This window comes from Pocillopora verrucosa, chromosome 1, assembly GCF_036669915.1.
Source record: "Pocillopora verrucosa isolate sample1 chromosome 1, ASM3666991v2, whole genome shotgun sequence".
Taxonomy (NCBI): domain Eukaryota; kingdom Metazoa; phylum Cnidaria; class Anthozoa; order Scleractinia; family Pocilloporidae; genus Pocillopora; species Pocillopora verrucosa.
In genome coordinates this window covers 35,252,291-35,279,691 of record NC_089312.1, presented here as the reverse complement: position 1 = coordinate 35,279,691, position 27,401 = coordinate 35,252,291, and the positions used below count along the sequence as shown (strand labels likewise).

The 27,401-nt window shown below is 38.8% G+C and overlaps 3 protein-coding genes and 1 pseudogene across 6 annotated transcripts; 1 reads left to right on the top strand and 3 right to left on the bottom strand.

Annotated features, from left to right (window-relative positions):
• Positions 1 to 1,570: 1,570 nt before the first annotated feature.
• Positions 1,571 to 11,656, bottom strand: LOC131798402 (uncharacterized). 2 transcript variants are annotated; one of them, XM_066167900.1, is made up of 7 exons: positions 11,533 to 11,656; positions 10,468 to 10,608; positions 6,683 to 6,843; positions 5,426 to 5,908; positions 4,079 to 5,103; positions 3,762 to 3,804; positions 1,571 to 2,857 (listed from the first exon to the last, which is right to left on the bottom strand). In XM_066167900.1, exons 3-7 carry the CDS (start codon positions 6,718 to 6,720, stop codon positions 2,767 to 2,769), a joined length of 1,680 nt encoding a protein of 559 aa, XP_066023997.1. In that variant the 5' UTR covers positions 6,721 to 6,843; positions 10,468 to 10,608; positions 11,533 to 11,656; the 3' UTR covers positions 1,571 to 2,766. The 2 variants fall into 2 exon arrangements, with proteins under 2 accessions (XP_066023997.1, XP_066023996.1); XM_066167899.1 differs by lacking the exon at positions 11,533 to 11,656 and adding an exon at positions 10,798 to 10,944.
• Positions 9,407 to 17,296, top strand: LOC131798404 (uncharacterized). 3 transcript variants are annotated; one of them, XM_059116047.2, is made up of 3 exons: positions 9,407 to 9,783; positions 11,675 to 12,114; positions 13,405 to 14,611. In XM_059116047.2, exons 2-3 carry the CDS (start codon positions 11,738 to 11,740, stop codon positions 13,901 to 13,903), a joined length of 876 nt encoding a protein of 291 aa, XP_058972030.2. In that variant the 5' UTR covers positions 9,407 to 9,783; positions 11,675 to 11,737; the 3' UTR covers positions 13,904 to 14,611. The 3 variants fall into 3 exon arrangements, with proteins under 3 accessions (XP_058972030.2, XP_066024011.1, XP_066024008.1); XM_066167914.1 differs by lacking the exon at positions 9,407 to 9,783 and adding an exon at positions 17,140 to 17,296 and having other exon boundaries at positions 11,636 to 12,114; positions 13,405 to 13,642; XM_066167911.1 differs by lacking the exon at positions 9,407 to 9,783 and having other exon boundaries at positions 11,636 to 12,114.
• LOC136281500 (golgin subfamily A member 6-like protein 25) lies at positions 14,309 to 19,586 on the bottom strand. The gene is made up of 7 exons (XM_066167906.1): positions 19,428 to 19,586; positions 18,800 to 19,060; positions 17,534 to 17,788; positions 16,804 to 17,037; positions 15,579 to 15,824; positions 15,073 to 15,185; positions 14,309 to 14,479 (listed from the first exon to the last, which is right to left on the bottom strand). The coding sequence occupies exons 1-7, from the start codon at positions 19,584 to 19,586 to the stop codon at positions 14,362 to 14,364; spliced, it is 1,386 nt and encodes a 461-aa protein (XP_066024003.1). The 3' UTR covers positions 14,309 to 14,361.
• Positions 19,587 to 20,806: 1,220 nt separating this feature from the next.
• Positions 20,807 to 27,401, bottom strand: part of LOC136279351 (uncharacterized) — a 12,338-nt pseudogene continuing 5,743 nt past the window's right edge.

The window sequence follows — 27,401 nt, the reverse complement described above, 5'->3', positions numbered from 1 at the left end:
AATTGAAATGGCTTTTGAGTTTCAAAAATAATAAAGACTCATTAACAGTGTACATAAAATTGTTTTTGTACTACTCCAAAAATTATAATTCGGTAAATTATGACAAGCATTATGAAATACTTAAACGCCTAAACTCCCAGGTATCACCAAACCTTATTTGATAAACTTTGGCTTCGGATTAACTTCCAACGGACACTTACGCAAACCCTAACCCTAACCTATATCAAAATTAAGAGGTTGAGTTATGTGAACTGTTAAAGTAGTCTATTGAATTATTCTTAGATCTTGCGGTAACTTGCTTCGTTTGGGGTCAGCAGCCCAATTGCAGGGGTGAGGGGGGGGAAGGGGGGTCAGGTAAACTTTATCGTGATACAAGCAAATATCCTCCATTTCCCCTGAAAACAACGTATCCCCCAAAAATTCCTCCACTCCCCCCCCCCCCCTTTATAAGGTCCAGCAATTACACCTCTACACGCACACTCCTACTGATGGAATCTTAACACAATGAAGTCTTGACACAATGGAATTTTAACACAACGGAATCCTAACACAATGGAATCTTTGCATAATGGAGTCTTAACACAATGTGACGAGGACTGTAGCAGCTTATGCCATTATTACAAACATATTCTGTTTTAAAAAGGCCTCCTTCCCCCAACCCCCTTCGTTTTCGAGAGAGGCGATAAATTGCTGATGAAATCAATCTTTCAAACTTTCAAGTCCTAAAAGCAATGACCCCAGTTGCACGTTGCTGCTATAAATGAAATCACTCCTAATTATAAAAAATTAGTAATTTCTGAATTCTTTGGTTTGATTTACCTAGGAAGCATTTAGGAGCATTTCCAAAAACGATGGAATGTAATCAAAGAAGTTCGAACAAGACTGGTCCGAAACATGAGAATAGATACGTGCTGAGTTTGACGGTAGCCAGTATAAGGAGACTTTGACTGAAGTGCACCAAGTCGAAACGAACATGTCCACTTTCCCGTAAATGGTGAACAGGACACCCAACAACCAGCTCTCACGCATGCGTGTTATAGCCGAGCCATGCACTCAAGAAAACGAGAACATTAGCCTACTTAGTGAACTGCAGAATGAAATCAAATTTTTAGTTAGAAATAGCAGAATCCATAGCTCTAAAAATGAGTGAGTAAACAGAAAAACTTAGGAAAGAGGGTGAGTTTTTAAAGAAACTGTGGTGCTTCGTCGATATGGGAGAGAATAACAAGTAATTTAGTGTTAACAACTGAGTTAAAAAAGTAAATTGGCCACCGTAAAGAGTTTAAAAGCTGACGTCTCGAGCGTTAGCCCCAAGTCATAGCGATAGATAGGGCTAACACTCGAAACGTCAGCTTTTAAACTCTTTACGGTGGCCAATTTACGTTTTCAACTCAGTTGTTAACACTTAATTACCAGAAAAACTAAAAAGCGCATTGGCAGAGCTGCAAAGGTCGAATATAATGTGTTCCAAGATGCGAACAGTTCTCCGAGAGTGAAACTCGAGGAAAACTATGAGCTTCGAGGAACAGATAATGTCCAAGGAAATACACGAGCGAATTTTCGCACCAAATGGAGCGGGGCCACTATGTTTATTATCCGCCAAATATTGACAACACTTACTATGTGCTGCGTGAGATGTTTGCTGTCGCTACCATCCAACTTTAAGACGTAACTCGGATCCTTTCAGTGGATCAAAATATTACTGGTGTATCAATGACTAACAACGTAAACAAGTAAAAAAAAGCTGATACGTTAATAATTGTTTAATAATAATTATTTAATTTTTGGTTCGCCCCAACACACTCGAGGAGAGGTCATAAAAATGTAACTAAATTAATGAAATAGCAAAAAGGATCACTTTGTAAACTATAAATTACTTTGAAATATTTAAAACCGTCCAAACATGGCACATGTTGATATTCAAAAATTTAAAAAATGTGTACTAATTAACCTATCATATGCCGGGCAAAATTATTGAATCTCTCTGGCTTAGATAGAGGCGTGAGGGGCTATGAATCAATCTCTCTAAAATGTTTTAAGCAAGCCAAAATGGCTATATTTCGTCTGTTCATATACATAGCATACCATGTATTTCTCACCCAAGGCCGTCGTTCAACGGAAATTATTACTCAGTTTTATTTGTGTCCTAAAAGAAAAATTAACTTTCTACTATGAGAATTTCCAAGTAAGATCTTGCACGATGCTCGGGTGTGGATTCACTTAAATGCATATGATTTTACTACAGCAAAATATGATCATTCGACACTTAGGAAAATTGCTAGCAGCGTAACAAAAAATAATGTCATCTTTCGTATTGACATCTTTAACGATTAAGATGAGTAACACTCAATTTTTTCATTAAAAAATCGTGGTTCAATCTTTCTTCTCGGTTTGTTCACGACTGAACACGCGATGAAAAATTCATAAGATATGACTACTGTAAAAAAGACGAAGACTTAGTACACGTCACATTGCAGCTCGACATTTTAAACCGGTTCTGTTTAAAGACTTATGAAATTAAAAAAGAAAATTGATGAAATTAACTATCAGCCCACGTTAACGCGTCAAAAGTAATGATCAAAATACGAAAAATTTGTCGCACTGGTTACATTTATGCATTGCTTTCCGCCTGCCTTTTTAAGCTGTCTAATTTCCATTTGATTAATTATTCGCTTAAGTTGCTTAAACAACTCTGCCACATACAAATAACCATTTCAATGTCGTGAGATCCATTCCCAGCTAATGGAAGGAAGTCTGTTGTTGTTATCATTTCTTCCCTCTGACGTATGCGTACGCGCTGGATATGTAGTCCCTGATGCCTTTGCCCTTCGTGGTTGTAATAGCCATGGGGCGCCTCCTGTGTTTAATAAATCAAATTTGTAGTTTATGATTGGTGAGTAAAGAGGAACAGGAAGCCATCGCTTCCGAAAAATCTATAATATTTACTTCTACCTCACAAGGTAACCAAACTTGTTTTCGCAACTGAGATGAATGGCCCTTAAAGGTCCTGAGTTGTAGCTGGCGCTCACGAAGATCCAGTAACATCACACACTAGATGCAATGACGCATTCGATATCCGTCTAACAACACTTTCAACTTTTCTTTCCAATAACTTAAAAGAATTAATCAAATATGAGGCCAATGGAGTTTTCACTTTCAAGCCGTGTAGCCTGATCATCCGTAGTTCTCAAAAGGACTGTTGCCGAGACCGTTTAACTGTTAACGGGCGTTTCGACAAACTGGATAGAAGGCATCATTGGAAGTTTGCTTCTCGATAATTGATTGCCATTTCTACCATAATGTTATTGGCTATACGAATCAAACAGTACCAGTCAGTTGTCGCTTGTTGTCAGTTTCGATATGTCGATAAAGTTAGTAATGTGATTACGAGAGAAGGAAGAGGGCGAAAATATATCTTCCGCGTTAACGTGGTAGTAAGTGCTCATCAAAAATGACATTGAAGAAATGTAAAATGGTTTCTGTGATAAGCGGGAAACCACTCCGCTTCGCGTCGTGGTTTCCTACACTTATCTCGTGTTCTTCCAACCTCCCGCGTGTTTACATCAGGCTATGTAAACACGGAAACCATTTTACATTTCTTTTATAAAATAACTAATGAAAGAGGAACGAAAACCGTGTTTACATACGCTCATGTAAAATGGTTTTATGGCCAATCAGAGCGCGCGTACTATTCGAATTATTTTATAAAGACTTGTTATAATTTGGTTGTTCCAACACAGAAAAAATAAATAAAAAATTACCTTTCTTCTTTGTGTGTTTTCTGCCTGCCTGACATGACACCATCTAAAGTAGAGGTAAAAATAGCGTAGTTAGCAGTTTTTTTGTAATTAGTGAGTTTTTTTTTTAAATCTACATCAGACAAAACCAGTCTTCTAAAATAATTCGCCTCAATAAAAACTCAGCTCATCAGTTTCGGATGATAGAAGTTGACATATTTCTGTCCCTACTACTATGGAATACATAATTAAAGAAAAGAGGTTAGGGGAAATTGTTAGAATAAGAATGGAAAATTAAGTTTATCAAAATTGACAGTCGTAAAATTAGTTCAGGACTTTACCTAGAGCAATTTTCAATGTCTTCCCATTATGTTTCAGGGAACAAAGTTTGTCTTTCCTTTTATGGATATCTGTTGCAATGACTTCATGATTGCTTCCTGCGTTCGAAGCAAGGGTCCCCATGATGACTTTTTTTTTCTCCTCGTAAGTCTTCTGTTCCATCTTCATCTTTTCAATCTTCTTGTCGTCTCTGATCTTCTTCTCCTTACTCTCCTCTTCCTTAATCAGCATTTCGAGATAATCAGCAAAAGAGTCGTTATAGGGGATCAGAGCATTCTCCTTCAGGAAGACACCAAAGTGGCTGGCACACTCATAGATGAAGTCTTTTTCATCGTTCAGTTCCTTGATATCCTTCTCTAACTCAGCAATGAGTGCTTCTTTCTGTGACTTCAAGTCTTTCTTCTCTCTAATGAGCTTCTGTGTTTCTGGAGAGAGGAATTCCTTTGGCTGGATAGTAGCTTTGTAGGAGATGTGCATGTGGACTCTGTAGTCGTGAGTGCATCTGTCGCATTTTCCCCCGGTCATTGCTGCACAGCCTCGAAGTTCCTCGTTGTTGATGGTCTCTTTCGGAACTCGCAGGGAGCAGTGCTCGTGACAGACTTGACTATAAATTGTATTTCTCTCTCTAGTCTCACCGATGTTTTCATATTTCTTGCACCCTTCAGAAGAACAAACAGTCATGGGATAGTCAAGTCTTTCAATCTTCAGCTCATACCCTGTGAACTTTAGTTGAGCTTCGAAAGTCTTGATATTTTGTTCACAACCCGCCACCTCCTTTCTTCTATCTTCAATTGCTTTCAAATTCCTATTTATCAGGTCAACAGCTTCCCCCATCGGTTTGCTTAGGGCGATTATGTAGTTTCTCGCCTCGTTCAGGCTTAACGTCTCCTTTGTATCATGGGGCTTCAGTCCAAGCACTCGTGCCAATAGCTTGAGAGTTGTTTCGCGTGACTGGACCCAGCTCTCCGAGTAAAGATCGATTTCTCTCTGTGTGAACTCTTCTCCTTTCTTTTTGCAGGCAAGAAACCTACAAATGACAAATAAAGTCTCAAAATGTCAGTACCTCGGTACTATGATTCCTTGGTATAAAAAAAAGGTTTAAACATTTTTTACCTGATTCAGATGTAACTGTAACTTGAGTTTAAGATCGCCTTCAAGAAAGTGTCAAATGGACAAGTTTGAAAATGATATGATAAAAAGGGGTTACGCTTTGTTATCACGGTGTTTACAATTTCTAAATGCAGTGAATAAATTTGTCACACGGTGTATTCACGCTGGATGTGGCATGGATCCACATTAAAAGTACTCAACGTAACTCTAAAATTTACGTTATCGTAGTATAATTATACCTGAAGGCTTCGTTGTCAAAGCAAAAATAGTTTTCCTTTGAGACATCGATCGAAATCTGTTTTTCGTTTAGAAGTTTCTTCAGTGCTGGAAGAGTGTCTCCTGGTCTGTAAAAAGTTCCCCTGGAGTTGGTAAAGGCGAACATTATGTTGGAGACCAGTGACTTGTGAAGGTGGGTCAGCAATTCCAAGACACAAAACTTAAAAGCCACCGTCAACGTTGGTTTGAGAAGCACAACAACGGCACTTATCTTGTCGAAGCATTGAAGGAAGTCCAAGGTGTTCGCAAAGTTTTTCTTATCCTGATCAATTCCCCTACTGTCCCCGATGCCTGGAGTGTCGATGAGGTGGAACCTTTCAGTGTCTGACTCAAAGATATACTCCTGTGGGAACTGGGTGGCGGACTCTCCGGTTTTGAAAACTTCATTTTCATCAGATCCAAAGGAAATGTCCACCTCCTCCCCATCTTCATTTGTAAAGGAAAACCTTAAATATAGAATTTTCATCGTGTATTTAAATCATCTTGGCTGGTTGTACTCCAAGAGGGTCTCAATCGCGTTAACCGTGAAAATTAAACCGTAAAAGTCATCACCCCATTGAGACGCTCTTCCAATAGTGTTTTGTAACCCTTATCCTTTTTTACTTCGAAGCAGCAAAACATGAAATTGATAAATGTTCAACTGCACCAAGCATCAAACCCTATTTAACTTTATTCTTGCTATAACGACATATAATAAATTTTCGCTGTCAAAACTTTTTGTTGCTGATTTTTAATAATTGGATCCTGTAAGAGTTTTTTTGTATCGAGTTGGAAGAACATTTCCGGGTAATGGCGTATTTAATTAATTCGAAATGTTCATGGTGGAGACGGATGCGACGGGATCCGAGGTATTCTTTATATTTTTCGATTAGCAAAGAAAGGCTTTCCCTGCAGTAATTTATTTACCTTCTTCTAAGGACTCAAGGTCTATTGAGAAAACCACAAGAGCGAATTAAATTGGACTCTCAAAGAGCTGTAACAGCTCTTACTTTTGTAAAACGATGTATTAACTCGTATTACAGAGTAACTCTCAAATTCTCTCCCTGTACTACTGTGTAAACATCTTCGCGGAAGATAAGAACGTAAATATCATAACGTGGGGTTTCAACTTTCTGTGCGATACCATCTAATCCTGATCAAGCTTCAGAGTGACGCTCGCCAAGTTAAAATAGGAGGTCATAGACTAGCGATGGGGTAAAAAGGATGCTCATTTATTATACCTGAATGGAATCAAGTAAGTAAACTCAGGGTTATCCATGGCAGTTGTGAGGTGCTCATGTTTGAAGTAATTGACGATTCCATTAATCCAGGTGGACTTGCCAACCCCAGTCTCTCCCAGTATGAGAATGTTGACGTCTTTTTTCTTCTCTACGACTGCTTTCTAAAATAAAGAAAATAAGGGGCTAGTCATTATTTATCATCCCTATGGCTCTGAAATCTGTCGTAATGATTGGCCCCACCCCCTCCCCCTTGTGTCATTTTTAATTGGTATTCAATTTTCTGAAGTCCATCCTCTATACTCTGTAGGTGACAACTAGGCCCCCTCCCTTCCCCCCAAAAAGTGACACACCCCTCTCCCCCAGCGATGAACGACTCATCTTTAAAATAAACAGCAGCTAGATGCTAAAAAGGGAAAGATTTGTGTTGGGTAAAGTTCTTAAAGAAATTCAACGAGGACCGTTATCATTCTAATTCTTTCGATTAACTTTTGACTGTTCTGGTTTAGTTCAGAGAAAAATCTTAACTTTTGTCCGCACATCAAATCCCGCTTCTTGTATTCTTCAGAAAGGCAGGAAATCTACAGTGATGGTATCACCAGAAAATTTGAATGTATGGAAAAAAAACTTATGTGTAGCGAGAAAACAACTTGTCAATCCCTGTGCCGCATTTAACTGCCCCTGAGGGAAGCTGATCTGAAGAAAGTGACGTCAAAGGCTCATCGCTGATAGAGGTTTGATTTTTGCCACAAGCAGAGAGCCAAACATCAATGACGGGAGATGCAGACTGCAGCATATCGTTCAAACGCTGCTTCTGGGGTTTTTGTTATCGTAAACAAGTGCGACTGGGAGAGGTAGGACTTGGAGGACGTTTTGAGACAACTGTGAACGTGGAATATTCAGACGAAGACTCTTTTTCCTTTTTCGCTTCTACTTTCCTCAGCGTGATCTCGTCCATGAGTTAGAACATGTATTTTGCTAGTTTGTTCCAGTTACAGTACATAAGTACTTGAGAGGTAATTAAAGATAATTTTTAAGATATTTTTGCGCGATGGAAAATTAACGATGGAAGGTTTGTTTTCATAGACAAAAGTGGTATCACTAACGCCGTTACACAATTCTGTAAACAAATAAACCAAAATTAAATTGACATTCAACATCTCATTAGAAGAAATCAACCAGAGTTTTCAATGGTCTGGTCTGGACTGGACTCTGGTCAAACTCATATCAAAATTGAAATGCTTTCCAAACCCCTTATATCACACAATTTAGGAATACAAACGATTTCTTGCTGCATATTGTGTGTATCGGGGAGTAAGCTTGTAAACTTTTGAACTTTTCGATGTCGCAAGAGGTCAAAAAAGGACCTTTTGCGGCTTTGATTATTGCGAGCTCTCAAAAAAAATTTTTAACGTATTCCCAGAAACCGATGTGGTTTTATTTACTTTCTACCAAAGATAGTTTAATGGGCAAAGTTTGAGGCAAAACCTTTTTTTCCGATGCGAAAGGCCTTGGACCGCTCTTACCAGAGATCGCCACTTAGTGATGCTTTGGAGTGGATGGTGTGAGGATACATCAATGTTTCAATTTTGTGTCTCCAAGTCTTCGACTAATGGTGCGAGTTTGAAAGGATGAATGAGAATCTTAGCTGCCTACAATACGTTTTTCCTTGTGTATAGAAAAAGGAGGCAAAAACAAGTTGTGTGAAGAGGCTTTGTTCCTTTACAAATATATATTTACATTACACCGATACGCAGAAATCCTCGAGGAGCTGAGTTCCATGGAAACCTGACATGTTTTTGCTAAGCCTATTTGCCGTTAACGCGTGTTAGTGATAGCTTTTATTCTTACTTCTTCCTCTAGAAATGCAGAATATAACCTTCAGATTGTATTTGGGTCGACAGGGAGTACCCTGCAATTTACTGAAATTCGCAGGAAACCGCGATCGGAGCGAAATTGCCTTTAGATTGAATTATAATTACCTCGCATCATACGCAACAGCGCGACCGAAGCCAGACGCTTTGCCTTTTCTTGAAAAAGTAGGGACCAACAGCAATCTGACACATATCAAACTGGAAGTACTCACTGCGTAAACTGCGGATACAGTGATAGAGCCCATTTTAACCATGACGAAGCTCGTGCGATGATAAAGGAATAAGTAAACTTTACTTGTTAGGTTTTATTTTATATTAGAGAGCCTTGCATTTCCACCATGGTATATTGACGAGAAAACGATGTTTTTGAAGCAATATTGTTGAGCTGACATTGCAGGGGAGGGAAGTGTGACGAGGCCAAAGAGCAGAGATATTTTGGGATTTCGGGGAACTTTTTATCACCTGATAACATTGTGAGATGGTCATAATATCGTATCACTTGATAGCCACAAGATCAAGGGGTGTTTCCTGTGTAAACTTCGGTGGTTTCCTGTTTTCCGAGAATTTAAATACTCCGGCACATTTGCATTACAAATTGCATAACAAATAGATTTTGGAAAGCTTCAAATCGAAGCTCTAGATAGTTTATTCAGATAAGACTATGTGCAATTTTCGAGCCAGGGAAATGACTCGACACGCTGAAATTGTGTTCATTTAAAAGATTTCGGCCGTGTGTAATTCAATTTCGCTTAAAGTTAGAGATCTCCTGGTTATCTGAAGCCAGAAGCCTGCCATGCTCCAAAACATGCCACGCATTCCCGCTTCTGTCCAACGCAGGCAATGAAGTACCATCAGGGACATAAAGCAAAATTGCGAGCTGAATTATTCGAAGGAGCCTAAGTCTCGAAGGAGCCAGTCTCTACGAATAACGGGGTACGTTTCCAAAGAAACTGTGGTACTGCGTCTGTGAGATAGTATAACAGGGTAATTTGGTAACATCAACTTAATGATGAAGTAAATTTGCCACCATAAAGAGTTTAAAAGCTGACGTTTCGAGCGTTAGCCCCTCGTCAGAGTCTTTACGGAGTCAGCCTCGCAGAGAGGACAACCGACGCGCATGCAGATATATTTAACTAAGCGAAGAGATTCGCCGAGCAATTTCGTCATTGCAAAAGGAGCCGCTGGTTTTACACACCCACGGATCAGACAAAGCCAGCTAGCTTTAGTGAGGTAATTCAATTCTAACTCATATTTGTAGCCACTATATCATCTTAGAAAACATACTTCTGAGATTGGCCCTGTATGCTTAAATTAAAACCGACCAAGAGCGTATATCTTGTCAATTCACCTGAGATACCTTGCCTCAGACTTCAAAAGGCCTCAGCGTTGGTTCCTTAATTTCTGGGAAACTGGATATTTCCGCTTTGCAATATCTTTTTAAAAATTTCATCAATGCGTTCTGCCCAAAAGCGACTCACGCCCAGACAAAGCCACTAAGTAAAATCACTTAATTCATAGCGATGGTCATGTAAAATACCAGTTTATCTCGGTATTCTCAGATACAAAAGAATTGACTTCCCTGGCCTCATCTTCACTTTTGAGGGTTAACCCTAGAGCTTTAGAGCAAAGCACAACTTGTACAATAAAGCACAACTTGCAAAACAAAGCACAATTTGTACAACAAAGCACAACTTGTACAAACACGTTGCAATGATCTATGAGATGGATACTGAAGCAACATTTGACTCGAGACTATATCATAAAACCTACCGTTACTCGAGGAAAGCAGCGAGGGGCGAGAAAGCAGATCGGACAGCACCCTTGCCGATGTCACTTCTTCAGTTAATCCAACGATTAAGAATATTATCAATACATCGTAATGTAAAAATAAATTGTAGCTGCTTTGCAACTTACCAGCGGAAGAAAATGACCCGAGAGTAATCAGGAGAAGGAAATAGGCTGCAATACAGGCACCGCTTGCTTTCGTTATAGTCCTAGAGAGACAGCTACCTAAAGCAGCAGCCTCCTTCCAATCGAAGAATCTGTGAGTCGGGCCTTTATATAAAACGAAACATTCTACGTCACTATATTAACTTGACAGTGGGTGACCCCAGGCCAGAACTAAAATAAATACTTTTTCCTAGAAAGTATCACAAAGTGAAAATCCTGTCACTGCAATCGATGAAACATTTCTCACAGTGACAAAGTAAACATCATACTCAAATGTCACTAAAAGAGAATTACGTTTTGGCAACAGTGTTGTATTTGTCACTGGTTCGTGGAGTTTTCTTCCAACCCAGATGTTTTTCTGTAAACAAGATGAATTAAACAGTATGCTCTTTCTTAGAAAGTGACATAAGGGAAATTATATAAAGCCGTCGCATTGATTGTTGGTCAAGCGATACGTAATTCTATAACCGCAATATCGTGAATGGCCCCTCTGTGAAACATATCTTAAAAATGCTGTTCACCCAAGAACCCTCCTGCCCTTTGTGACGGAAAGCACTCTCAAGGTTGTTGTCGGTATGAATTCAACAATAATACTTCTCTGAAAAAGGTTAAGGTCAATCTTTTGCCTGAAACGGTGTGCTGTGACTGTCTAAATAAACTGTTTGTACAAATCACAGCAAATTTTTTCTTGCCGAGTAATTGAATCTTAATTGCAGAATAGTCCCGTCGACAGGTTTGACTGAATTGTCTCCTATTTGATCGGAAGTAGGTATCATAGGATAAAATTTTGAGAGGTTTCTCTTATCATGGATGCAGAGGATCTCATGGTCTCATTTCCCAAATTAAGATGCCAGTTTCATTTTGCGCAAAGTAAATTGTATCTTGGCAATTGTTTGCTTCAAAGCCTCTGATTAAAAATGAGACATAATGACACCCGATCCGCCCCTTACTCAATCTAAAACCCACTTCTCAGAACCGCCTTAAAAGTTCCTTTGTTTCTCGGAGACCTCATCTAGCTAAGCTAATTACCTGCCTCTGAACTTCCCCAAAATGTCACGCCAGATACAAAATTTACATTTCCGTGGAAAAGGGAATTTCGGAAATTACGTCATTTCCGCTTTGCAACTTGCAAATGCAAATTGTAACATCAAAACGCTCATTAAACTTTCAGGCGACTGAAGCTCACCAACAGTTACAAACATCTGGCCACCTTGTTGGTGAATCGAGCGGAGTAATGTGGTGTGACGGTGTTCCATTGCAATTCGAAGCTAAGGATGACTTTAAACAATTCATTTACTCGCCATTGTGTTCGTATTCCTCGGATTACCATCGAAACAAAGAAGTGAAGAACTATTTATTGAACGTCGCTGTTAACGGGACTGTGTCTGTCCTTAAAGGTCTCGCCGCTGCTTCGATAAGATATCAGCGCAGAGAAGAGACAACCACTGATAGAGAAATGATTTCTCTATCTTCTTCAGTTTATGCACGGAAAGGTTTCCTCGTCTGTGAAAAAGAAAGAGCAGCTTATTATGACAAAGGTATAAAGTTTAAGATAGAAGGACTGGAAATTGGCTTAGAGGAAATTTTAATCGTGACAACGGAAGTTGAAAGGTAGGTAAGCGAGTCTCTAGAATCTAGTGTAGTTTTCGGTCGACCTGCTAGAACGGTTGTATGTAGATAGACTTCGCTGTGTAATTCCATACGACAAATAGCGAATTCTAAGTAACTAGCAAACCTCGTTATAGTCCTGCGAAGAGTTTCGAATATTTTACATCCCAAAAGGCTTCCCTGCAAAACTTGAAACCTCGACCATAGTAGTGCACTGTAATCGAGAAGTATTGGAGAGCATTATGACTATTATTGGCACGGCTAACTCACTCAGTTACACCACTTTTCTTTAAATGTGTGTTCACCGCAAAGTCACATCATTGCGTGACTACTTAGACGGCCTTGCTGAGCGATTGTCACGGTTGTGAAAACATTTCTGGTTGATTAAGAAAAATTTAGGTCATCGGCAAGATATCAGGGGGGAACGTGCAGTCTTAACACAATGTGATGAGGGCTATAGCAGTTTACAGCTGCATAGCAGGCTTAATTTTGGCGAGCGAGTGCTCAGTATTTTTCTTGGTGAAAATAATAGCTGCCATCTTTGATTTTTACAGCAGCAGAAGGTTGGAGAGAGGAAGAAATTTGCACCAAGGGGGTGAGCGATAGACAAGAGGAAGAGAAGGGGAGGGGAGGGAAAAAGAACTTTTGCCCTTTCCCAGCCTCCTTTACCCACTGTCCACTCTAACTTTTAATCAAACTTGCCCCAAAACTTACGTTAACTTACCCCAAAACAACCTAGTTCCCAGGGTCCTCTCTCTTCCTCCCTCGAGAATTTAGTAGAGAGTTTAGGAAACAACGACGGCGACGCCGTGGACGTCGGTTAAAAAAAAGAACTTATGTTTTACCTACGAATCTCGCGACACTCTAAAGTCATTTGGGTTTTTTTTTATTTTTTTTTTTTTTTTTTTTCTTTTCTCTGTCAAAACTACCTCGAAACTGAATATTGAACACAGCGTTAAATTAGAAATAGAAATTTAAAAATTAGCCGTCGTCGCTCACGTTCTTCAGACAGCCATTGTTCTGCTCATTATATATTTTGTTTAGTAACGTTCCCAACACCGTTGCCGTCGCGGTTTTCTTAAACTCCCTAGTATCTCGAGGGAAGGAAGAGAGAGGACCCTAGGAACGAGGGTTTGCCCCAAAATCAGACATCAGTGCTGCAGGCTATGACCCCCTTTGTCTTTTAGAGAGGCGATCAACGATGACCTCAGTTTAATCTTGCCGCTATAAATGATATCACTCTTAATTAAGAAAAATTGTTAATTTCTGAATTCTTTGGTTTGATTTTCCTAGGAAGCAAACAAGAACAGAGAACAAGTTGGAGATTAAAGCCAGAGTACTGTTCTTTACAATTTCCAAAAAGATGGAAAGTATCCAAAGAAGTTCGAGCCAAACTGGTTTTGTTGTGATCCACCATTACTCGTCCAAGACAGGAGAATGGACACGTACCGAGTTTGACGGCGGCCGGTATGAGGAGGCTTTGGCCGAAGTGCACAAGATCGAAACACACATGTCTGCTATCCCATATGAGGTGAACAGGGCACCCAACAATCAGCTCTCACGCATACGTGTTATAGCCGAACCATCCGCTCATGAAAACGAGAACATTAGCTTTCTTGTTGAACTGCAGAATGAAATAAAATTCTTTCAGTTAGAAATAGCAGAATCCGAAGCTCTCCAAACGAGTGAAAAAACTGAAAAGCTGAAGAACGCACTGGCAGAGTTGCAAAGCTTGAAAGTCAAGGGTTGCTCTTGGGAGACAGTTGATAGCATTAAAAGGAAGATTAAGTAACTTTCTTAGAGAAGTAACGCAAAAACCATCACATAGTTTTTTTTAAGGATCAAGTTATATGATGAGGTGAAAGAAAAATCGTAGACCAAACCACTAGCATTTCAGAGTCAACTGATACGTGAATAACTCGAATCGGACACTGTGAATTAGGCTTTCCCCAAAAGAGCGTTAATTAACCTCATGCCCTCTTGATTGCACTAATGATTCCTTTCTAGATTTCTTGATTGGGGTGAAGCAATTTTAAGCGAGGATATCTTGCTAGTAAGCAGGTTACTTATAACAAAAAACTCAGTTTTACACTCGGTATATAGAGTTGTTTGCTTGCTGATGTTTATTTTTCATTGAATATTACGTATAAATGTACAAAACTAGATACAATGCGTCACTGAAGGAAATTTCTCAGTAAATCTTCCTGGTTGTTTTTAAGACGAAAGGTTTGTTGTAATTCAGAAGCAATGTTAATCATCACAATTTTCTGGAGACGAAGAATGACTGACTTCTTGTTGCAAACGTTCACCAATTAACGAGAGTCTCCTGCCTGACTTAAGCGTAGCTGCATCAGCGTGTGGTTTGGGTCTGTTATAAAAAAAAATACACAAAAGCAAGAGGTTATAAATTGTTATAATTTCTTGACATGGGTGACGTTTGAACTTCAAGAGAACCAAATTGAAATGGCTTTTGAGTTTCAAAAATAATAAAGACTCATTAACAGTGTACATAAAATTGTTTTTGTACTAGTCCAAAATTATAATTCGGTAAATTATGACAAGCATTATGAAATACTTAAACGCCTTAACTCCCAGGTATCACCAAACCTTATTTGATAAACTTTGGCTTCGGATTAACTTCCAACGGACACTTACGCAAACCCTAACCCTAACCCATATCAAAATTAAGAGGTTGAGTTATCTGAACGGTAAAAGTAGTCTATTGAATTATTCTTAGATCTTGCGGTAACTTGTGTCGTATGGGGTCAGCAGCTCATTTGCAAGGGTGAGGGGGGGGGGGGGTCAGGTAAACTTTATCGTGATACAAGTAAATATCCTCCATTTCCCCTGAAAACAACGTATCCCCCAAAAATTCCTCCACTCCCTCCCCCCCCCCTCCCCCCTTTATAAGGTCCAGCAATTACACCTCTACACGGACACTCCTACTGATGCGTAACTTACAAGAAGCCACTGCTATTCTCTCGATCGGCTCTCTTGCCTCGGATCTCTCTCAGCATGTTCTTACGACAGTTCAACATCTTAATATGACTCATTCGGTCTTTCAGGTCTTGAACCTGCAACATAGACAAGGTAAAACATGAAAAATCTAAAAGCACTTTTACAGCAGAACTTTCAGCATTTCTCATCATTTACTCTGACACGGAATGAGCAGCTATGACGACCAATTTTACCCAAGAGAGTGTAAAGATTTCAAAGGTATATATTTAAAGTACACAGCCTTCACTCAGTCCACTAAAAGTTTTCTTTCCCAAGGTGGTACTTTTTATTGTAAGATTTGGGTCATTTCAATACGATAGAATCAATTACAAAAACGGACCGTGTTACAGTTTTTGACGTGAAAACCGAATTGATCACGTGAACAGTTCACCATCTGCAAATTTCGGACGCTGATTAAAGCCAGGAGTATGACAAACCCTATACAGACATTGATACAAAACCAGTCTGACCTTTGTAATGGCGAAGACATCCAGCAGTTGTTTCTGAACATCAATCAACATATCTATAGCCTTGGCTTTCGCTTCATCACCGTCTGAGATCTGACTCATGGTTTCCGTGATCCTTCGGCATTTTTCCTGGGCCTCTTGAATTGAAACTTCCTTTTGATGAGACTTTCGTAAGAGCTCCTCTTGCATGCGGTTCTTGTGGTCTTCTTGGTTCTGTTTGATTTCAGTCTTTCTGACCTTCTTTTCCCTCTGATGATGGAGAGGGTTTAAAATAGGCATATTATCATGGTGGAATTCAACTGGATATGGTACAAAAATTGGGTAAACCTCCCTGACTACGAATTGCTAGTTCCAAACTAAGTGTTTGAAAGCAAAGCTCTGTCAGCTGAGACGAACTGAATCGAGTTTAAACATCACATTACTGGCGTTGGCCAGATCTCTTAGAGATAACTTTTCTGTCCTCAATCCCAACCCCCTCACTCCTCATCCAATGTTGCAACTAAGCATAATTAAACATAATGTAAAACACGTCACGTGGACGGAGCTGAATAATGAATGTGCATGTCTATACATGCAGTATATATTTTTTATCTGACCGTTATTCTAAAGTGTTGAAAGTCGTTATATCCTTCATCAACTGAAACTGTCATTTAATAAACTATCACTGAGGACCGCCCAACATCCATGTATTAATGTAGACTAACTTTCGCAAAATGCTTTTTCGCGATCAAACAACAGCAACTTTGGTGTGCAAAGGGTATTTTTTTGTCCCCGTTGTAAGACATTCTGCAGCGAAAGTTTTGAGCATAAACTTTCTCTGCTTGCCTCTTAAACCAATGACAAAACTGCACCGCTTTTCAATTTTTCAAGACTCCATCCATTTCATTCTGGTGTTGCTATGGTTTCATGCATGAGCCCATGACATAAATTGACATGCGCCGATATTTTTCAGCTCTGTCCATCACGTGTCAGCCAATTTTTCTAGCTAGGTAAAGTAGAATTTACTGATCAAATGAAAATCCGAGAAAAACATGTTGACAAATGCAATTTGTCCACTCGTGGTTGGCGCCTACGGTTAGCTCGCGATAAAACCTCATCGTTACATAGGTAAAGATTTTTAAAAATTCTTAACCCCTTGAAAATATAGGTTATGAAACAAAGCCAATGTTTGTAACCTTTTCCCAGAGCCTATTTGGAATATGATGACTTAAACGATGATTAAGCAGACCTTGATTTTGGAGAATATTTTCAATAATTGTTCTTGAACTTCCAAAAGCGTGTCGGTGGTTGAACCTCGTCGATCGATCATTTGTTGCTGATGCAGTTCAATTCGTCTCATTCTTTCTTGTTCCATGATGTCCTTCTCATTTTTTGCTGGCCGTCGTCTAATTTCTTGCAGCATCATCTCCTTCAAGTCCTCTGTTTTCTCCCGATCTTTTACTTCCTTAGCGGCGTCGGCATCCTAAGAGCAAAGCAAAGGATTTTGTCTTTTCTCGACCTGCTTTGCGTTCACTTATCAAGTAATCGAGATTATCATTGATGCAATTATTCTTCCTTTTCATAGGTCAGGAACCCTGCACAAGAGCTGTAGATGACTTCCTGGGAAGGATGGTTTGCTCATGCGCGGTAACATGGATATTTGGGTCCACGCCTTTCCTATGGAAACTGGCAGAACATTGCTTTGAGAGAACCATTCTCGAAACAGACATACACTAAGTAATCGAGAGATTTAACAGTTATTGATCTAGGTTATCGCAAAATATTTCGATTTTCAGAATCTTACGAATTGAAAGTAATTTCTTCAGAATGTAGCAAGATAACATAGGAAATCAATCTATATCACTTTAAATTTGCGACTGACGTGTCAGACGAAACATAAATTATTCATGGTCTCTCTCTAGGCAAATCACTGACTCAAACTCGTTACTGCGACGATTTACTTCCCTATTGCTCCTTACCCTCATCATTTGAAACGCATTTTTCAGATCAGCGTGTACATAACTCAGTCTATCGTTTGTTTCTGCCATCGCAAGCCCCGTTTCGCTGACTGTCTCTGTTAACTCCTTCATTTCTTTTATCTTTCTCGTCCTTTCTCTCTCGAATTCTTCTGTGGCTTTCATTCTGGCCATCTTGCTCATAAGTTCTTCGTGCATTCTGTTCTTGGAATTTTCCATATTGCGTCTGTCACGCTCACATTCCATTTGAAACTTAGCCTGAAAGATTGAAACATATACAACAGTTAATAATGGCAATAGGATTGAGTATAGTCCAATTTGCTCTGCAATCATACGAGTGATCGACAAAATTAGACGACGGCGAAGCGGGAGTCCAATTTGTCAATCGCGAGTATGATTACAGACAGAATTAGACGACAAGAAGTCCTGTTAACAATTAGTCATAACCGTTTCAATTTCCGAAAACAAAAAATACATTTAGGTCAATTATCTCCAGTAGAGACAAAAAAGTAAAAGTACAAAAATGTCTCCATTTTGAAAATTCCTCTCTTTTTTTTAGGATAAGTTGTTGCTTTGGTTATTGTGTTTAATGCTGTGATTGGTGGATTTGGCAGAGCGGACTTAGTATGATTGACTACTTCAAATGTAGAACCACAGGTGTCCGATTACAGCCAACTGTCTGATTACAGCTCTACAGAATGATTAATGAAAAATAAAGCAGCTAATGCAGCAATCACGTTTGAGGAAACTGTAATGGTTTATGATTAATATTATACAAGGAAGTCCCAAGGGCGTGAATTCATATTTCAATCGCGTTTCGTTGGCTCATGCTGTAGAGTGCCTTGCGGGAGAGTTAGAGTGCCAGACCGGACGAACACTCGAGGCTGCCTTTGCTCAGTATGACATCCTCAAATGGTTCGACGATAAACCGTAGGCCCTTCCTCCTGCACCTTCTCTGAACTGGTTATCAGGAAACATTAAAGAACCTTCGCATTTCTCGCAAAGAGTAACGTACATAGTTCCCAGTGTTGAGGCCTGGTCTTGTTATTGTTTATACTTTTTTAAGATTCCCAGAAATATTTCTATATAATACAATTGAGAAAGAAGACGAAAAATCTCTGCTTGATGTTGCTGGCGTAATTGTCTAGTTTTTTTCAGAAATTGGCTCACGTATGCAAGATAAATGGTGTGAATAAAAACAGTTTTGACTCTGTTGTGGATAGAGAACAGCGAACAACCGGAAGCAAGAAAAACAAAAAGTCAGCTTACATCGTGAATGGCAAAGAGGTGTAGAAGTTCCGTATGAACATTTGATAACTGTCCACTCTGAATAGAAATGTCCAGCTCGGTTTCTTCCACATCAGCTGAAAAAGGTATTGACATTCGGCGAGCTCTTTCACCTTCCTCAGCTCTATTGACCATCTGAATTGTGTCCTGTAAGTCTTCACCCTCCAGGTTATTTGAATGGTCTAGCTGTGAAATTACTCCTTTTAGCCAATTTTTGTGTTCACTCTTCAAGGTTGCAACGTCCTGTGAAAGGAAGGATTTATATCAAGGAGAGTAAAAGGAAGGAATTTCTCGAAATATTTTAAATTCAATTATCAACTTCCTGGAACACTGTGGCAGAGCAACGGATCGATGTGGGGATCAGGCCAAGAGTGTCAGCTCTTCCAGTACAGGTAAAAATACCTTTTTCCTTCTTTTAAGGAGAGATTGAACGAGCATGCTTAACGACAGATTAAGAACAAAAAAACTTCATCTCTAAAAAACTCACTCAAGTTCGCAATTTAATGTTAAAGTTTAGTGGACAGCTCTTGCAGCAATGCCAAAAGTGGAAATATGCGGCGCTTAAATAAGTAACTGATGTTATTGCGCCTCACATGAACTATTCACTTACCTTGTGCCGAGCACATTGTCTTCTTAACAAACTTTTCACTCCCAGTATCTCCTTCTCAATTTCTTCAGGGTCAAAATCTGAATCACCGTTGTCATCCTCACTATCGGTGGTGCTGTCATGTTCAATGGGAGGTTTACTTGTTTCGGCGCTTTCACTCATACTGATGGCGACTTCCACTGCTATATAGTCCTAAAGCTTGAATTTATGCCAATGTTAGTTAAGGGAAAAATGAGTATTGCGCAACAAGAAGTAATGATGTTAATTACCTATTCTTCACTAATTAGAAATATATGCGCGCGCATCTTTACATTTAATGAGCAGAAAAAAATCACCAAAAAATTCGATGCGTACAAGCAGATGCGCAAAGAAATAAGAGGAGCTACAGTGCTTCATCTGTTTAAGACGCTACTTTGCTAATACTGCGTCTAAATAACTGCTGGGATTGACCAACCTTGTACCAGGTCCCCAAGAGGCATGTTGTTTCGCGTAGCTTCGATCTTTTTCATTGTAGCGTGAGAAACAGATCCAAAAACCCACAAATTGGAAATAAAAGGTTTTCGTTAAAATTTTGTACCTTCCGGAATGTGTGCGGTCATTTTCACTTTCCCACACAAATCAATGATCTCCTTGGCCTGTCATGGAGAGAAGAAAGGTGCAAAAATACAACTACAAAAGAATTTGCGAAGCACTTTTACCTCTGTATCTCACACATCAACAACTACAAAGATTGAGGCCACGCGAAACAAAATGTCCCTTGAGGGACCTAGTACAGGGTTAGGCAATCCTTGCGTTCATTCTAACCCCAGTATTAGAAAAGATAGCCAGCTAAATTGTATGGTCGTAATTCGATTTGATCTGTGAAACTGGTTATACTGCAGGGTTGCAATCTGTTTACGTACCCGGAAGTTCCAATTTGGATGCCACATAATCAAGTGGCCCCAGAACTTAATCTCTGAATAAGGGCATTGATGTAAATTTTTCCGTTTCCAGGCTAGTATATTTTTGGCATTAAATGCCACGAAACCTTTCAAATAACTTCCGACAGGACTTTGTATTCGAAATAATGTTGCTATAGATAAGTTTTGTAGAAAGATAGAATATTTAAATTTTGATCGAGTTCTCATTGATTTGTTACCAGTTTTCTTATTCTCGTAATGGATGGCTTGCGATGTAAAGCTGATTGCAATTTGGCAACATTTATTCCCGAACACTGAACACAGCAAGCAGTAGATCTTTTCTCTAAGAAAACAATAAAGTGTAAACCAGGGTTTAGGACAAAACACTGATCAAATTTTTCAAACAAAAGGAATTGCCAAAAATTAGTTTTCTAGAAGAGTTACAATATGACCAACAAAACCCTGAAGACATTTTTGGTCCTAATTTTGAAAGCAAATTTTATTCATTTAAGTTGTGTACTACAATTGCGTTAGTATCTTAATGTTAAGCCTGCACTCCGATTGGCTGACCTCCTCTTTCATCTCATATACAGCGAGTTGAGAATATCCGGGACTTCATCAATAAATATGGTATATAGAGGTTTTTCTAATTAATGGCTTTCGAAATTAGGTTAGTGAAAACTTTCCATCAACAAAAATTTCGAGATCGCCGCTCATTTTTCATAATCAGAAAAATTCTACAACTCTTGGTGTGTATCATCACTTTTTGTTTTCCATTCCGTCTCCTCGTTCTCATCATCGTTATCACTATCATCTTCATCATCCTCCATGTAAGCGTCATTTGGCTCCGGACTATCCATTCCCGGGGGGATTTCCGGCTCTCCCCCCCACTCAAGAAACCGCTGGATGGCACGGCGCAGGTTATTTTGTACTTCCTGCTTAGTAACCTGGTCTGAGACGTTTGTCTCGTTGCGCAGTTTATTAAAAATCTAAAATCAAAATTAAGAAATTAAAATTATTTTAAGACACATTGATTAAACTAGCGATGACCTCCAAAGCTGTCGATTGTCTAAGATCATCTAACTGCCGTTCGAAAAGGAGCTGGCAGTGGTATGCATATAGTGTCGTTTATTTTTCCCTTAAATGGATGTTTTGAGAAACAGACCGTGTGCTAAATTGACCAAACCAGAAAAGGGCTTTCAATCTGGAAATTCCATTCTGTTGAACGTAACTTAAAACGCTGCACTTGGAAGTTTTTAAATTACTTATAAGAGTAACAGCCTGATGAAAACAAAGGTTTGCTTTTGGTGGACGCTTACATTATAAATCTGGAAGCTTCTCTTATTTCTGAGAGAGAAACAGAAAATCAGCAAAGACTAAACGTCTAAACCGTAGTCTACTTACAAGCTCTGCAAAAACTTCGGTTCCCTGTGTCGCCTGGTTATGGGGAAAAAAAAGTTGTCATCAAAGTGCACGAACTTAAAAAAGTAAATGGAAGGAACTGAAACATGGTGCTGTTTCTTCATTGAATGTATGGCTAACATTTACGAAAACTAAAGAAAAGATTTCTCAAAACAAAAAAGGCTAACCAACCCAAAATCTTACAAAAATAAAACAGTCTCCTAGAGCTAAAAAAAAAAAGGTGTATTTACAGGCATGATAACTGTGCGGAGAAAGAAAAGAAATACACCAAAAAAGCAGGAAAAATTGCAGATGGAACGACACGCAAGCACTTGTCAAACGGCATGCAACACATACATAAAAAGCCTCTAAACACTCACCTCCACATAAGCTCGGATAAACTTGTCCCTTGACACGAGACCATCAAGAGCCAAAAGTTCCCTAATCACATCCCTGGGGTTTAATCACAGATACATAGGCAATACTCATTAGTTATGACTTGGAGGGAGTTGGAAGATTTTGGAGTTTTCAGAGGGTGCAGGGGTTTGGGGGTCAGTCGGTGTCAAAAGAGCATAAAGAGGGACAAAGCAAAATTGATTGCCAAAGGGGGGGGGGGGGGGCAAAAGGATATTACAGAGCCTTAAGGGAGGAGAAATCAAGTAAATTATATCGTGACACAAACAAATTCCCCCAACTCCAACCCCCCCCCCCCATTGGGATGTGAAAAGTTCTGCATGACTTTGATAAAAATCCCTCAAAATCATCCTCACTTAAACAAGAGATATGAGTATTTACCTGACATTTGCTACATCAATGACTCCATACTCTGCCTCCTCTGTGTTACTCACGTCCGTTCCTTCAAACGCAAGAACAGTTTGCCTCATTTGTTCACGGGTTAGCTTTCAAAACCTCTTGTTTGGTTATAAATCCTTTTTTGTTCCCACCAAGCCAATCAAACATCTGCCAGCCAAATAAAGCATTTCATCAATTAAAAAAAATCCTTTTTGTGACTGAAAATGACATATCAGGCCATGAAGAAATCAAGACTGGATGAAACTGGAATACAATTAAATTAAAATGAAAGCATTACATTGCAAATTATTGGCTGCTAAGATGCCATCACACCATACATAATGACTATGTATATTGTCTGTAATGGGGTCACATTTCCATTACAGTTTCTACAATGGGTAAGACAATTCTGGTAAGTAGGGATTTGAATATAGGAAGATTTGCAGTTAAAAATTGTAACCATAAGACCAAAAGCAACTAAGGTGGGGTCTATAATTGGCCAAAGAATAGACTATAATGGGTTAGCTGCACATACCCAGTAAAAATGACCAAAGCACCATTCCCCTCTCCCTCCCCAGATGGGCTTTGGACAGCTACAAATGCCCCATAGAGACACAAATTGGAATATAGTGGGAAAAGGTTGCGAGAGACAACTTGAAAATCAAAAGGATTTCTGTTGTCCCATGTATATTTAACTTTTGATCATGGCAATACCTGAAGCCCTTAGCACCTAAAATGAATTCTTCCCTAATACCTCAAGGAGGTTTATATGGCAAGACTCATTTAATGAAACTTTCTAAGGACCAGGAATATTTTTTCCAGATACCAGAGGTTTGAATTTCAATGAAAAAATGTTATACTGACCATTAAAGCCTGTTGCCTGACTCCTTCAACATAGCTATATAGCTTGTGTACCTTCAGGGAAAAGGGAAAAGTAAACTCTCTTCACAATCATATGCCTTGCCAATTTTAGACATAATAAGTGAGTCTCACCTGACACACATAATCCAAAATGCTCCTGTTGATCATACAACTTGAAATGCTTATTATTTTTGAAGGCTACTTTTTCTGCCATTTCAGATTTATAATAACAGCTCACCAGTGGGGGTCACTTTGCAAAAATATGATTTATGAGATTTACATCTTTTCTGTCTCAAACATCATTCACAGGGACCTCAAAAGGGCTACTTGTCACATTGAAGGAAATTTTAACTTCACAGCAAACCAATCTAAAATAACATAGCATCCCTAAAAATCACAACCAAAGCCCATAAACATCAGCAAAGGGTATTTAAGATTCCAATATGAAATTCTTGTGTAACATCATTTGTTTAAATTCAGAGCAATAATAAAAATGCGAGTGGTACACTCTCCTTACCTCATCTTCCTCTGTAACGTTTGGATTTTTCTTAAAATTCCATCGTTATCAAGCTTTTCATCCTTTCCAAAAAAGTCCAGCATACCTTCCCTAGAGTAAATAACAATGTGAAGTTTAAAATCATCATCCCCAGAGCACTTATCTCATTAATGTGTGACATCAAACAGAAGTCAACACTTAGTTACTATATTGCCATTGATATGCCACACTCTCACTCTTAAACTATGGACCTGAGTCACTGAAAGGCTTCTCATAGCATTATTGAATGAATGAGGAGCTGTATTTACTTAATATTAAAAAAATGGCATGCCACTAATTTACCAAGGGAAAAGTTTGTTTTCTTTAGCAGCGAGTGGTTCACACACATACTGCTAAAATTTGCACAAAGCTTCTCCTTATGGTGGCTTGTTAGAGCAATGGGAAGCATGTATCTGAGAGCCTAAGTTCACATACTAAAGATAAATTCTGCCCCCTCCCTCTCCCTACCTAAGGACATTAAGGCAGCATTTATACTAAGCTTGACACAGTTGTTAACAGGTATATTATTAGTGTCCACTATAATTTTGTCATATCTGATGCAGAAATAATGAAAAGTGACCCACTATTTATGGTGTAAAAAGAATCTACAACCAGTTGTTAAGAAAAAATTAACTAGTTGAAATTAGAAAATAACTGAAATGAAAATTAAGTGCCACACATGCATGAAGCCTGTGGTTGGAGTGAAATTTGACAATATGTGTCATTTGGTGCTGTTTCCTTTTTCCCCAAGTTAACTGTTGATTTGAAAACACATAACCAAAAAGCTACTTTGTTGATCCAATTTTGTCACAGTTTTGATTAATTGGTAAACAGGACCTTGTGTCTTCCAACTAGGTAGACATACTTATACACTCTTGTATGATTACTGGCAGAACTGGACTCTTCTTAAGCCTATTACCACTAAAGAAGCTGTCACAGGCAAAACCTTCATTGCTTATCAAATTCCTCTTGAAAAACTTTTCCTCCTGATTAGGTCCAGTAAGCTCCAAATAAGAGCATAAGTAATGTTAAACTTTGGCTTTAGTTTCCAAATTCCCAAATTAACCCTTATTACCAAACAGAAAATAAAAACAATAAATAAAGTTCAATTGAATACCTAACTGACTCCAAGTCTGTGTTACCATACTCAGATTTGCCATGTCCAGGGTATTCCCAGTCTAACTCCATCTCACTCAGAGGTTTGAAACTTAATTTCTCATCACAGCCAGTGAAATCAATGTCATCAACACCATCCAGCCGGGGAGAGAACAACAAGGCTACAGCCACATTATTGGTACCATATGAATTCACCTGGTGATAGTAACCTTTGAATAGAATATTATACTTGGCATTTAAGAAAACAACATTCAATAGAAATGTATCTCAAAACTTTCAGTTCAAACAAATCTATTTGGTCAACACACTATAATGGTGATGAATTCATTTGAAACCTGGAACATGTAACTGAGTAAGCTAGTTTCAATTAGTTTTCTTAATGATCTCAGAAAGTAAAATTGTTTTAAGTTACATAAGTCAAATGTTAGACAAACTACAGGAACACCAGTCTGAAGATCAAATTCTTAACTATCATTTTAACAGGTGCAAGTGTTTCCAAAGCTGAATAACATATAAAGTTATGAGGTGAGTGTGCGTGTTATCCTATAAATCAAGAAATTTTCAATTATATTAAAAATATGTTTTTTTAAGGTTTTGTGGCTAGATACAATCTTGAATCCATTGTGAAAAAAAACACACCATTTCTGATATCACAATATTTAATGAGAGTAACATTTCAGCAAATAAAAAACAGTAACTTAACTTTAAGAGCCACCTTACTTTTTGGTAAGAAGAGGCAGTCGCCAGCATTTATGGTAACAATGGACCAGGGGACTTCAGAAACCTTAGGGATACTTCAACAGATCAACTTGCTGAATATTTACGCGTGAAAATCCACCAACATTGTGGAGGCGCCCATGCTTTGTATATCTTATCTTCATATTTGGTACTTATAGTTTCCATTCCTTGGTACCATTGTATAAACAGTTGATAGCAGGGTACGCATCTTGTGGAGTATACTTTTGGTTTGCCTCCTCCACTCCATCCATAAATCGCCTGTCCACAAGTCTGTCCCTCAAAATGGCACAAGTCAGGGGGCGGAATGGACTGTACATACACGCCACATGGGAGTAGGGGAGTTCCTGAGAACAATGTAGAGGATTATTGGTTTCTTTATGGTAGTTTATTGAAGGAAGTTTCCTTTACAAAACAAGAAGGAAAAATAATCACACGAACCTGAAATCAGAACAAGAAATAGAAGGTTGGTCTGAAGCTATTTTTTCATTTTTAAGAAGAATTTTCAAATTGTTTGGAACTTTGAAACAAGTTTTGCAGTTGGCAGGGGGGAAGACAAACTAACCCTTAAAACTCACAGAAAGTGTTTGTAAAACATGTCACTTTCAGTGTCATATCCATACATTAGCAAGCAAAACAGGTGATGACAATACTCTAACGATCAGGTAAAAGTTGTATTTTGATTTTTCACAACAAATTCAAATCACTAATGTACAAAGGAAAAATGTGAAAAAAAGCAGGTATAGAGGGATAGAATTAACAAATCAGGATGGGCCTGGAAACAGTTGGACTACTCACCAAGATTACCTTTAGAGCAGCTTACCTAATAAGTTAAGAGCCTCGAAGGATCCTTCTTTTCAATTAAAGTATTCGTATTTGAGAATCACATTTATTACGTGATTCTGGTGCCAGAAAAAAAAGTCTTGTACACACACAATTGGTTGTGATTGTTTTATGCGCTCTCGTGATTAAATAGCAGTAACAAAAGCCTGTAAGACAATACTGGTGCTTCTGTTTTGTGGTATATATCAACATCTCTACTGAGGAATAAGTGCGAGGGGATTTGAAATTTTACTCCAAACTCCGGAGGTCCATTAATATTCCTTACAATTTTGAAATTAATGAACAAAAGATGTAAACTTCTTACTTCACCAATTGTATCCCTACCGACTCTCATTTGCTCCGATCGGAACTTTAGAACTCTTTTCTTTCGTTCCTTCTAGCCGAACCTCTAAATCTGCAAAATTTTCATTCAGATACAGTAGCAGTCACATTCCAGTAAATGCTCTACCCAAGTTTGTGGCATCCGCGCAACACAACAGCCTTCGAGGCGTCGAAACATATTTAGTGCACAGGATTCTTGAGGAGACGGCACTTATTGGAAAATCGTCCACTAAGTTTATTTCTGGCGGCCTGTGAGATCCTAACGGCTTAAAATGAAAAAAAGGAACGTTGAAATCACCGCCAGTTGTGAGAGATACGACTTCAACTAAAGGCTACAACGACGAAAATTGAAATACAAGCAGACGATTCATAACGGCAAAAATCTCCAATGATGGGAAAGAGGTGTGGTTTGGAATTTATGCTATCGCGCGGGAAACGCGGACAGATTTGAAAAAAAAAAACAAGAAAAATACT